This window comes from Nerophis lumbriciformis, linkage group LG01 (genome assembly GCF_033978685.3).
Source record: "Nerophis lumbriciformis linkage group LG01, RoL_Nlum_v2.1, whole genome shotgun sequence".
NCBI lineage: Eukaryota > Metazoa > Chordata > Actinopteri > Syngnathiformes > Syngnathidae > Nerophis > Nerophis lumbriciformis.
In genome coordinates this window covers 30,294,231-30,307,500 of record NC_084548.2, presented here as the reverse complement: position 1 = coordinate 30,307,500, position 13,270 = coordinate 30,294,231, and the positions used below count along the sequence as shown (strand labels likewise).

General features: G+C 41.7%; 1 protein-coding gene across 1 annotated transcript in view; it reads right to left on the bottom strand.

Annotated features, from left to right (window-relative positions):
* LOC133618619 (voltage-dependent L-type calcium channel subunit beta-3-like) overlaps positions 1–12,977 on the bottom strand; it is a 65,099-nt gene extending 52,122 nt beyond the window's left edge. Inside the window, exon 1 of the mRNA XM_061979153.2 lies at positions 12,666–12,977. Within this exon, the coding sequence (XP_061835137.1) occupies positions 12,666–12,731 (66 nt within the window). The 5' untranslated portion in view covers positions 12,732–12,977. The remainder of the gene's footprint in view (positions 1–12,665) is intronic.
* Between the last annotated feature and the right edge of the window lie 293 nt (positions 12,978–13,270).

Genomic DNA, 13,270 nt, shown 5'->3' with positions numbered 1-13,270 from the left:
GACTGGTTGGGCAAACTCCCATGCACCCTCAAGGACCCTGCCGAGAGTATAGAGCTGGTCCACAGTTCCACGACCAGGACGAAAACCACACTGTTCCTCCTGAATCCGACGTTCGACTATCTGGCGTAGCCTCCTCTCCAGTACACCTGAATAGACCTTACCGGGAAGGCTGAGGAGTGTGATCCCACGATAGTTAGAACACACCCTCCGGTTCCCCTTCTTAAAGAGAGGAACCACCACCCCGGTCTGCCAATCCAGTGGTACCGCCCCCGATGTCCACGCGATGCTGCAGAGTCTTGTCAACCAAGATAGCCCCACAGCATCCAGAGCCTTAAGGAACTCCGGGCGGATCTCATCTACCCCTGGGGCCTTGCCACCGAGGAGCTTTTTAACTACCTCAGCAACCTCAGCCCCAGAAATAGGAGAGCCCACCACAGACTCCCCAGGCACTGCTTCCTCATAGGAAGACGTGTTGGTGGGATTGAGGAGGTCTTCGAAGTATTCCCTCCACCGATCCACAACATCCGCAGTCGAGGTGAGCAGAACACCATCCTCGCCATACACGGTGTTGATAGTGCACTGCTTCCCCTTCCTGAGGCGGCGGATGGTGGTCCAGAATTGCTTCGAAGCCGTCCGGAAGTCGTTTTCTATGGCCTCACCGAACTCCTCCCATGTCCGAGTTTTTGCCTCTGCGACCGCTGAAGCCGCACACCGCTTGGCCTGTCGGTACCTGTCCGCTGCCTCAGGAGTCCTATGAGCCAAAAGAACCCGATAGGACTCCTTCTTCAGCTTGACGGCATCCCTCACCGCCGGTGTCCACCAACGGGTTCTAGGATTACCGCCACGACAAGCACCAACTACCTTGCGGCCACAGCTCCAATCAGCCGCCTCGACAATAGAGGCGCGGAACATGGTCCATTCGGACTCAATGTCCAGCACCTCCCTCGTGACATGTTCAAAGTTCTTCCGGAGGTGGGAATTGAAACTCTCTCTGATAGGAGACTCTGCCAGACGTTCCCAGCAAACCCTCACAATGCGTTTGGGCCTGCCAGGTCTGTCCGGCATCCTCCCCCACCATCGCAGCCAACTCACCACCAGGTGGTGATCGGTAGAAAGCTCCGCCCCTCTCTTTACCCGAGTGTCCAAAACATGAGGCTGCAAATCCGATGACACAACTACTGACATATGCAGTAACATACAGTATTGTGTCATTTATCATTCTATTATTGTGTCAGAATTATTAAGGAGAAGTGGTAGAAAATGAGTTATTAATGTACTTGTTCATTTACTACTCTTAATATCTGCTTAATTTCTGTTTCAACGTGTTCTATCTACACTTCTGTTAAAATGTAATAATCACTTATTCTTCTGTTGTTTGATACTTTACATTAGTTTTGGATGATACCACAAATTTGGGCATCAATCCGATACCAAGTAGTTATAGGATCCTACATTGGTCATATTCAAAGTCCTCACGTGTCCAGGGACATATTTCCTGAGTTTATGAACATAATATAAATTAAAAAAAACAAAAGAAGATGTTGTGATGTTAAAAAATATCGATGTAATCATAGTAGTATCGATTACATACGCTATTGTACATGGTAGCATTACAGTGGATGTTAGGTATCGATCCACCAATGGCGTTTGTTTATATTGTAGCGTCCCGGAAGAGTTGGTGCTGCAGGGAATTTGTTCTGTAGTGTTTATGTTGTGTTGTGGTGCAAATATTCTTTCAAAATGTGTTTGTCATGTGTGGTTTCACTATATGGCACATGTTTATGACAGTGTTGGCGTTTTTCATACTGCCACCCTGGGTGTGACATGTATGGCTGTTGACTAAGTATGCTCTTCATTCGCTCGTGTGCAATGTGATCAAAGTCAAGGTGATTGTGATGTTAGTTCATTGGGGGGCACAATGTAAACCTGATTAGGCTTTGTTGATTATAGACCAGTGGTTCTTAATCTGGGTTTGATCGAACCCTAGGGGTTTGGTGAGTTGGGCTCAGGGGTTCGGCGGAGGTCAAGACACACCCGACTCATCGTGTAAATAAAAACTCCTCCCTATCGGCGTATTACGGATACGACAACAGCAGAAGTCAGACTGATTTGCAGGTGTGTAATTTGTTGTGAGTTTATGCACTGTGTTGGTTTTGTTCTTTGAACAAGGTGATGTTCATGCACGGTTCATTTTGTGCACCAGTAAAAAAACATGGTAACACTTTAGTATGGGGAACATATTCACCATTAATTAGTTGCTTATTAACATGCAAATTAGTAACATATTGGCTCTTAACTAGTCATTATTAAGTACTTATTAATGCCTTATTCGGCATGGCCTTATTATAACCCTAACTCTCTAACCCTGGCCCTAACCCTCTAACCCTAACCCTAACCCTGACCAAATAACTCTAAATTAAGAATTTGTTACTTAGAATATGTTCCCCATACTAAAGTGTTACCAAAAACATATAACTTTGTCTTGAATCTGAAAAAAAAAAAAACATTTTATTTTTCACTAAAGAAGGGCTCGGTGAATGAGCATATGAAACTGGTGGGGTTCGGTACCTCCAACAAATGGTTAAGAACCACTGTTATAGACTCTATGACCTGTCACTTTTCTATTATGTAAAACAGACCAAACTCGCCACATAATTAACAACAAGATTGAGTTATCAAAAATTATGTTCAAGATTAAAAGGTGCCATCAATCCCACGTGGGTGCCCACGGGATCGGCGCCTATGGCCGTGAATGTTAACCAAGTGATGAAAGTGACATTGTAGTGAAGATTGATGATCAGTAATTTTTAGATACATTTTTTTTTTAATACCTCCCTGATCGAGTGACACACCCTCACCCCTGATGTAAACAACCTGCTGCGTCACAGTCCACACAACTACAGTGTGTTCATGGACCGCAGAAATTAGTAGGACAAAACTGCGCACACCAAATACTCTCATCAGTATAAACACAAACATATTAAACGGTGAGCTTTCTAACAATTGGGAAGGTTTGTGTCACGTTTGTCCTACAGAAATCGTGTTGAAACAAAAAACATTTTCCATTTTTATACATTTTTGAAAAATCTACTAGCCACTAGGGCTGCACCAGAGAACCGCTTGCGGCTGTAGAGCCGCGGGTTGCCATTTTTCTGCTTTCTTTTGTAATCCAAGTAATTACATATATGTATTGTTGTATTTGAAACAATTGTATTGAGGTTATTGTTATTGTAAAATAAGTTGATATTATCATTCATTATCAATATTGCTATTTCTATTGGTTTTTTTCTAAGCTCCATTTGTAGTGTAATAATGTTCATTGTCATTTCTGTTTTATTCATATATACTTCACTAACTGCTTCTTTGCTATCACTTTTCGTATCATATTTGTACATATCGTATTTGCTGATGTTTTTCTGTTGTTGTTGTTGTTGTCTCTCTGTCTTGTCCCTGCAATTCCCCCCGCTGTCTTCCTTTTTTTTCTTCTTTCTATCCCCTCCTGCTCCGGTCCGGCTGCGCCAAACATTCAATAAATCAATTTTAAAAAGTCAAATACAAATAAGGCAACAAGAGAAGGATCCCACACTTCTCTTTTGTAAAGTAAATGTGTACAGCAAATATGGGCATCTACATCAACAATATGATTTGCCTGAGAGGTTGGACAGGACAAAAAAAAAAAAAAGAGCCCCGGCTCTGTACGTCACCGCCGCACGGCAGCATGCGAAGGGGGAAAAAATGTACCGGTATTTTTCAAAGGCAGTATAGTATCGTTTTTAATTCATTAGTAGAAATTTACTCGAGGATCTTTGCGCGAATCCGCCATTTTTAATTTATGCACCAGTGTTTGTAGTCTGCATGTTCGACCCGAAGGAAAAACATTTTTTATTGGTTGTATTAACCAATACAGGTCACTACACACACCTCCAGTCTAATCCAAAGAACTAAATAGCAGAGGTGTGGACTCGAGTCACATGACTTGGACTCGAGTCAGACTCGAGTCATGAATTTGATGACTTTAGACTCGACTTGACAAAATGTAAAAAGACTTGCAACTCGACTTAGACTTTAACATCAATGACTTGTGACTTCACTTGGACTTGAGCCTTTTGAATTGACATGACTTGACATGACTTGCTACTTTCCCCAAAACCCAAAGATGAAAAAGTTATTCGGGAGCGCTCCGTATTTTTCATTGTGTACTTGTCTATCAGCGTTGCGTGTGTCAGCTGGTGTGGTCTCAGTACAACAGCCAATCAAATTAGATCTACTTTGTTTTCATCACACAGCATTCATCCAATCAAATTGCAGGACAACCAACGAAGAAGACATGTCCAAACCACATGCCAGTGAACAAAAAATGATACCTAAAATAATTTTGTTTGGGTATAAAAATTACGAGGTGGTCAACACAAAACGGTTTGCAGTATGCAACACATGCGGTTCGAAAATTACTGATGGAGAGGCAACAACTTCCAACTTGGTCCGGCATTTGAAGTTGCACAAAGGTACGGTAAGTTTTGAATGTAAGATAACGTTTATTGGCTAAGTAACGTGACTTTTATTTGCTGTGTAGTTAAATCAGTGAGGCTGTAAACTCACTGCTAACGTTATAACGTTATTGCAAACACGGGAATCTGTTGCAGTTCACTACCTTATTCATACTTTTTGTTCAGTGATTTTTTTTAAGCGGGGTTACGTTAGTCAATATATCACACGTAACGTTAGACGGCGGTCAGCAGCACCGCGTATTTTAGCCACCTAAAAAAAGACAAAAATAGTCAAATAAAGGTCAGTTAAAATGTATACTATATTATGAATATGTGTACCGTTTTAGCTAGCTTTCTGACATACTGTTGGTTGTTTACCTCAGTGGTCCCCAACCACCGGGCCGCGGCCCGGTACTGGTCCGTGGATCGATTGGTATCGGGCCGCACAAGAAATAATTTTTTTTTTTTCTTTTTTTAATTAAATCAACATAAAAAACACAAGATACACTTACAAGTAGTGCACCAACCCAAAACAACTCTCTCCCCCCTTTTGTTCTGGGCATTGAACATGAAGACTCTTCCTTCACTGTTCCGAGTGGCCATGAGAGTCTTGGCAGTGCCTGCCTCCAGTGCTCCAGTGGAGCGAGTTTTCAGCCATGGTGGCATCATACTACGCCCCCATCGTGCACAAATGACTGACAGACTCTTGGCTAATTTGGTCTTTTGCAAATGCAATGCAGCATAGGGCCCTGACATATAAAAAGTACAACTTTTTTGTTATGTTCACGTATATGTCATGTTTTTTCAATGTTAACACTTTTGTACAAATAAGTACATTTGCACTTTATTTTTCAATGTGTTTGTTCTGTAAAGGAATGAGTTAATGTTTAAAATGACTGGTTAATAGTGCTATTATAAAGTGCAATGTCAGCACAATTTTCTTTCCTGCAATTTAAAATGCATGTGTTTTAATAAATAAATACAGCGTTTGAAAAGCATACACAATCTGTGTTAATATATTAGTCTGTGGTTAAAAGGACTTGAAAGGACTCGAAACTCAAAATGCAGGACTTAGGACTTGACTTGAGACTCTCCAGTCTTGACTTTGGACTTGACTCGGGGCTTGCCTGTCTTGACTCGGACTTGAGGGCAAAGACTTGAGACTTACTTGTGACTTGCAAAACAATGACTTGGTCCCACCTCTGCTAAATAGTGCCTGGCTAACTTTTTCGTTTTGCGGCAATGTGACTTCAACTGGGAAGAAGTAGCTTTTCGAGTGCGGCAAACACTTCAAAGAGTCCTGCTTCACAAACCTGCGGCAATATAAAGATGTATTCTTTTTAAAGTTACTTTTAAGGGCGCAGTCGGTAACTACTATTTATGGCAATGGAGAAGACCCTGAAACGTAAAGTAATATCAGTAGATTGTCAATTTGAATGATACGCAAGCAATGTTAATTCAATTTGTAGTGTAGTTTAGTCCGAGTCCATGGTTCTCGCCCGGAAAATGGTGGCATGCCATCTCCGGGTTGGGGAGGAGACCCTGCCCCAAGTGGAGGAGTTCAAGTACCTCGGAGTCTTGTTCACGAGTGAGGGAAGAGTGGATCGTGAGATCGAAAGGTGCGGCGTCTTCAGTAATGCGGACGCTGTATCGATCCGTTGTGGTGAAGAAGGAGCTGAGCCGGAAGGCAAAGCTCTCAATTTACCGGTCGATCTACGTTCCCATCCTCACCTATGGTCATGAGCTTTGGGTTATGACCGAAAGGACAAGATTATTATCATTATCTGTCTTGCCTCTTGGTGAGGGCGGTCGCATTTTTCTCCGCTCCCTCCTTCCCTGCTTGCTTTCTTCGTGTCCTTGTCCTGTCTGAACTTTTTTGAAGCCTCTTTCTTTGCGCTGTCCTCAAATCTAAACATCAAACATGGATATGATCAGCTGGACTCTCGACGCAATTGACAAAGTCTTTTCGACAAGGAAAAGAGGTTCGGGGGAGCCTGGCTGCCCTGATGGAACCATTGCTGCGGGGTACGTGAGAGACTCCTGGGATAAATGGAGAATCATGTGCCTCTCAGTCCTTTCCATCAAGGACGTGGAAGACATCTACCTATTTGGAACCGTGATCGCGGGGCACCCGCTGATTGGGCTGGGCATTGCTCTGGTGTATCGTCAAATTCGGAAAACGATGGCAGCCACTCAAGGAGCCCAACAGCTGTTCATCGCAATGGAAGGATTGGGTTGGGCTGTGGGAACACAGACTGTGGCGATTTCTGATTTGAATCGCAAAATGGATCTCATCATGGAGAAGCTTGCTGAGAAGGAAGAATTAAATTGAATTTGAGAGAACAGCACGGACACGGAGCAGGAATGTCATTGTTTTGACTGCTCGAAGAAAACAACATCTTAATCTACGATATGACTCCCTCGAATGGCCTTGACGCTATCAGAAACAGGCTGTTCTGAAAAACTCCCCAGAGGACTCAACGATGGACGCTTTTCACCTTCCTTTTTTTCAATAACACCTGGTGTCAAACTTTGAGATTGGCCCCAGTCCACAAAAACATTTCAACATCTCACCCAAGTTAATTGGGCATACATGCACGCACCCACCCCTTCCCCAATCAACGCCTTCACCACTGCTTAATTCCTCCGGGGTTGTGGACGGCTGAGTAGCGCTTTATAGCGGCAGCCGGCCTCCAGGGCCCCAAATCCCCCCCCCCCCCCCCCCCCCCCCCTCTGTTTCGAGTTGTTGTGATTACATGTATCATGTTTATGTGTGCTATGCTATGTGAGGTTTTTTCCTTGGAATCAGTCTGAACCCCTCCCGAGGGTCCAGCCTTAGACTGATACTTTTTTTACTCTTCCCCATTTCCCAATGTCACCTTTTTCCCACCTTTTTTAAGGAGCGCTGTAAGTGGCTGATCCGTTGGCGGTCCCGTCTTGTCCCCTTGTAATGTATGTCTGCTCTTAGTGGGACTGTGCCGAAAATGAAATTTCAGTTCTTATGTGTCTTGTACATGTTAAAGAATGGACAATAATAAAGCATCTTGAATCTTGAAGATCACAGGCACAAGCGGCCGAAATGAGTTTCCTCCGCCGGGTGGCGGGGCTCTCCCTTAGAGATAGGGTGAGACGCTCTGCCATCCGGGGGAGCTCAAAGTAAAGCCGCTGCTCCTCCACATCGAGAGGAGCCAGATGAGGTGGTTCGGGCATCTGGTCAGGATGCCACCCGAACGCCTCCCTAGGAAGGTGTATAGGGCACGTCCAACCGGTAGGAGGCCACGGGGAAGACCCAGGACACGTTGGGAAGACTATGTCTCCCGGCTGGCCTGGGAACGCTTCGGGATCCCCCGGGAAGAGCTGGACGAAGTGGCTGGGGAGAGGAAAGTCTGGGCTTCCCTGCTTAGGCTGCTGCCCCCGCGGCCCGACCTCGGATAAGCGGAAGAAGATGGATGGATGGATTTATAGCTTAGCCTTCTAATGTAGGACAACTTCCGGGAATATAATGAATGATTTTCGTGAAAACTACTTATAAGGATAAGATTAATGGGGCAACAGACATAATACAAACCATTGAGATGCATTCATTTCAAGCTGTTCTTTTAAAGTTTCTTCTTCGGTTCGTTTTTGCTTCGAGTCTGACTCTGGCTCGTACATACAGTATATGGTTGAATGCTAAAGTAAGTCGCTGTTGCCATTCATGTTGCAGCTCAAAAGTTGACTATACTTAGAATAAGATATTTTTACTTCTCAAACAAATATGGCCACCGGAGCAGGGACGAAGGTTCAGTCAGCGTGAGGGAGCGAGGTTAAGAGGGATTAATTTGCATCTTAACAACTCCCTCTGCCTCTCAAAATGCCTTGTTTCCAGAGGCAACCAAAGTGTGGCTTGAAGTAGGGCTGGGCGATATATCGATGTACTCGATATATCGCGGGTTTGTCTCTATGTGATATAGAAAATGACTATATTGTGATATTCGAGTATACATTCTCACGCAGTTGCTTTTAGCTGCGGGCATTACACTGCGTGCGTTTCCCACTCTTTCTTGTCTCTCCTTCTCACAGAGACTTAAACAAGCGCACCTTCTTACATACGTCACGCGTGCAACGTCACACGCTCCGGCGGAGCAGACAGGTAGTGACATGGTAACGTTAGCTGTGATGCTAACGGTGAGGTGCGGGTGGTAATACGAGAGAGAGAAGGTGCAAATCTGGTAACAAATGGAGAAAGAATTAATTACCACGAAAAACAGCACGGGATCCATCGTCTGGCGGTGGTTTGGCTTCAAGCGGCAATATGTTCAACATTTATGCGGCAAAAGCGTTGCTACAAAAAGTAGCAGCACTGCTAATGTAGCATTTGAAAAGTCACCCGCTAGAGAATGAAGAGTGCTTGAAACTCTGCATGTCAACATCTCCGTTCGGTGCCACACCAACAAAATGCCGAAGCAACTATTTCCAGATCAACACCGTATGAAAAAAAAAGTCAACAACAGAAGGAGATAAGGTCCGCAGGAACCTACTATGCAGCTCATTTTTATTTCACAGTTATTTAAATATCTTGTGTGACATCATGCACAAAGTGCACTTTATTTGTTTTAAACTATTGTAGTCGCATTCTGTACAAAAAGTACACTTTAATTTAGTGTTGTTTTGATATGTCATCTTAGTGACATTATGCACAAAAGTGCACTTATAGCTTGTTTTAAAATGTCTGACAATCTTGCACTTTCTGTTTTGAAATGACATGAATGTCTGTGCCACTGCTTGATAACTGTTTAATAAATACAGTTTTGGTAAATTGACTTAGTTGTGATAGAGGAAATCACAACTAAGTCAATTTACCAAAACTGTATTTTGCTGTGAAAACATACCTTCAAGCTAGGGCTGGGCGATATGGCCTTTTATTAATATCTCGATATTTTTCGGCCATGTCACGATACACGATATATATCTCGATATTTTGACTTAGCCTTGAATTAACACTTAATGCATATAATCACAGCAGTATGATGATTGTATGTGTCTACATTAAAACATTATTGTTCATACTGCATTAATATATGCTCATTTTAAATGAGCATATATAAAATATCGAGACATGGCCTAAAAATATCGAGATATTAATAAAAGGCCATATCGCCCAGCCCTAGCTTGAAGATATGTTTCCACAGCAAAATCTATGCAAAATTTTGACCAAACAACCATCATTACATGTTATGTAGACCAAAAAGAACTCTTTTAAACATAGGAAAAAAATCATACCGTATTTTTCGTAGTATAAGGCGCTCCAGAGTATAAGTCGCATTTTTTGGGGACATTTATTTGATAAAACCCAACACCAAGAATAGACATTTGAAACGCAATTTAAAATAAATAAAGAATAGTGACCAACAGGCTGAATAAGTGTACGTTATATGACGCATAATTAACCAACTGAGAACGTGCCTGGTATGTTAACGTAACATATTATGGTAAGAGTCATTCAAATAACTATAACATATAGAACATGCTATACGTTTACCAAAAAATCTGTCACTCCTAATCGCTAAATCCGATGAAATCTTATACGTCTAGTCTCTTACGTTAATGAGCTAAATAATATTATTTGATATTTTACGGTAATGTGTTAATAATTTCACACATAAGTCGCTCCGGAGTATAAGTCGCACCCCCGGCCAAACTATGAAAAAAACTGCGACTTATAGTCCGAAAAATACGGTAATAGGTCCCCTTTAAAGTCAGGTTGACATTACTAGGGACTTAACGATAAATGGTATTATTGATAACCGCGGTAAAACTCTCGACAGTCTGTATTAGGACACCACAGCGCTCGCTGCAACATTCTTATCAGTAATGCATAGGAAACACAAAACATGCAAGATAGTGGGCTTTCTAAAAATGGATCTATGTATTTTAGTTATTTAATAAAAACATCTAAAGTTTTTCAGTTTGTCTATGTTTCGAGAACATTCAACAATACCGCGATACTAATGATAATGATGTGATATAATGATATTGTTGGTCTTAATATCGTTACATCCCTACCCGCAACATGGTTTCTGCACGGCTGCTGTAATAGAATGCACATGAGAGCGGTGGCGTGTGGGTGCCGTTATCAGAGTTATTTTCTTGTAATTTGTATTAATGCACATGTAAAAGTGCAATTTTAATGTTGATGATGTGCATTTATACGGGAAAAAAAATAAAGGGTATCGCAAGCAGAAAACATTTTTATTTCAACAATTGCCCCTATATTACACATTCATGCTATAAAGCAGGGGTAGGGAACCTATGGCTCTAGAGCCAGATGTGGCTCTTTTGATGACTGCATCTGGCTCTCAGATAAATCCTAGCTGACATTGCTTAACACGATAAGTAACAAATAATTCCGCTGGTAATAACAGTGTTAAAAATAACGTTCAAAATATAAAACATTCTCATGCATTTTTAATCCATCCATCCATGTTCTAGCGCACCTGTTCAAGAAGTCGCATTAATGGTAAGAAATATTTTATTTATTATTGGTTAGCTTCAGAATAATGTTATTAAAAAGAATAAGAGACTTATTATATTCTAAAAATGTTAGTCTTACTTAAAAATGTACGCATTTAGTTGTATTCAGTGTTAAAAAATATTATATGGCTCTCACGGAAATACATTTTAAAATATTTGGCTTTCGTGGCTCTCTCAGCCAAAAAGGTTCCCGACCCCTGCTATAAAGTGTGTTTTATCCGATTACTCGATTAATCGAACTCGATAACTTGAATCATTGATGGCTGCAACCCTAGTCTAAATTACATCCCCAGGGCTATTTTCTGTTAATCTTGTTTTTTGTCAACATTGAATATTCTGAAATTAATATTAATTCATTCAAAGTAAGATAGATGTTTAGATACTACACCAAGATAATATGTTGACATTCAGATAATTAGCATAGACTGACTTACATCAGATTGGGTTTTAGCATGTTTAATGCATAAAACATTGACTGCCATTCTTCTGTATGCCGCCACTGATGGAAGGAGTTTGGCTGGATCAGGACTAGAGATGTCGATAATATCGGCAGGCCGATATTATCGGCCGATAAATGCGTTAAAATGTAATATCGGAAATTATCGGTATCGCTTTTTTTATTATCAGTATCTTTTTTTTAATTATTATTATTATTATTTTTATAAAATCAACACAAAAAACACAAGATATACTTACAATTAGTGCACCAACCCAAACCAACCCAACTCATTCACACTCATTCACACAAAAGGGTTGTTTCTTTCTGTTATTAATAGGTTCCTACATTATATATCAATATATATCAATACAGTCTGCAAGGGATACAGTCCGTAAGCACACATGATTGTGCATGCTGCTGGTCCACTAATAGTACTAACCTTTAACAGTTAATTTTACTAATTTTCATTAATTACTAGTTTCAATGTAACTGTTTTTATATTGTTTTACTTTCTTTTTTATTCAAGAAAATGTTTTTAATTTATTCATCTTATTTTATTTTATTTTTTATTTTTTTAAAGTACATTATCTTCACCATACCTGGTTGTCCAAATTAGGCATGATAATGTGTTAATTCCACTACTGTATATATCGGTTGATATCGGTATCGGTTGGTATCGGTAATTAAAGAGTTGGACAATATCGGAATATCGGATATCGGCAAAAAGCCATTATCGGACATCCCTAAACAGGACATGTTATCCTCTGAGCAAAATAACATATTTTGGTGGAAAGTATCTGCAGTGCATTTGAATTGCAGTGTTTTTTCTTCCGAATCAGAAAGTACCGTATTAGGGATGTAGCCGGTGTGATGCAGTTGACAGTTAGGCCTCATAAACACACAGCAATAAAGATTTTAAATATTACAGGCCCAGTGTATGGGCTACAGGTGAAGTAGATCACAACAGTGGTTTTATGCTTCTTTAAAATACACTCAAGTGTGACCAAAACATGAAGAACCACTAGTAAATAGCCAACACAATTCATAAGCATGGGGAACTGCACCAATGTGATATTTGTGGTTATAAAAGCCCCCACACTGCTGATTTGAACCGATTCGGCATCAAGAGCAGACATTTCTATGAAAAAAGTAGCTTCCTGCCAAAATGCGACGCCTTAATTTCACAACAATCATTTCATAGCCATCAAAGCTCCAAAAGCACATACCTGGAAATAGTGGGACTGGGGGCCGCTCTCCAGGGCGGATAGCGAGTCTACGGGCGCAGTGGACATTGTGACGGCGGCCACAGAGCGGGGGCGCGGGCAGGACGCGGGATGCACGCGGACATGGGTCAGTGGCGGAAGCAGCAGGCGACAGCAAACACATCGAAATGCGGCCAAGTCGGCGAGGAAACGGTGCCTCGGAGCGACAACACAATGGCCAGGCGATCGATATCACAGCCGTGTACAAGAAGGTGTAACAGAAGCGAGTGAGGAGGAGAGAGGGAGGAATAATGACGCGCCTTCGATACTGAAGCTCCAGCTTCCCACTGCGATCAGCCTGTACTAAGTGAGTCTGTGCCAGGGGTGTACACACTCTACGACAACACAACATACCTTCACGCCTTGATAAATATTTCTTTTTATCTCACATTTGGGGTTTATACTGTGATAAATTATATTTTCTATTGTACATTTTGGTTTTACACGGTGATAAATCACATTTGTATTTCGCATGTTGGTAGGTAGTCATTCTAAATAGCTCAGGTGTTCGCATAGGGGCGCTCAAAGTGCGCAGCCCGGAGGCCATTTTTCCACAACTGACAGCAGGG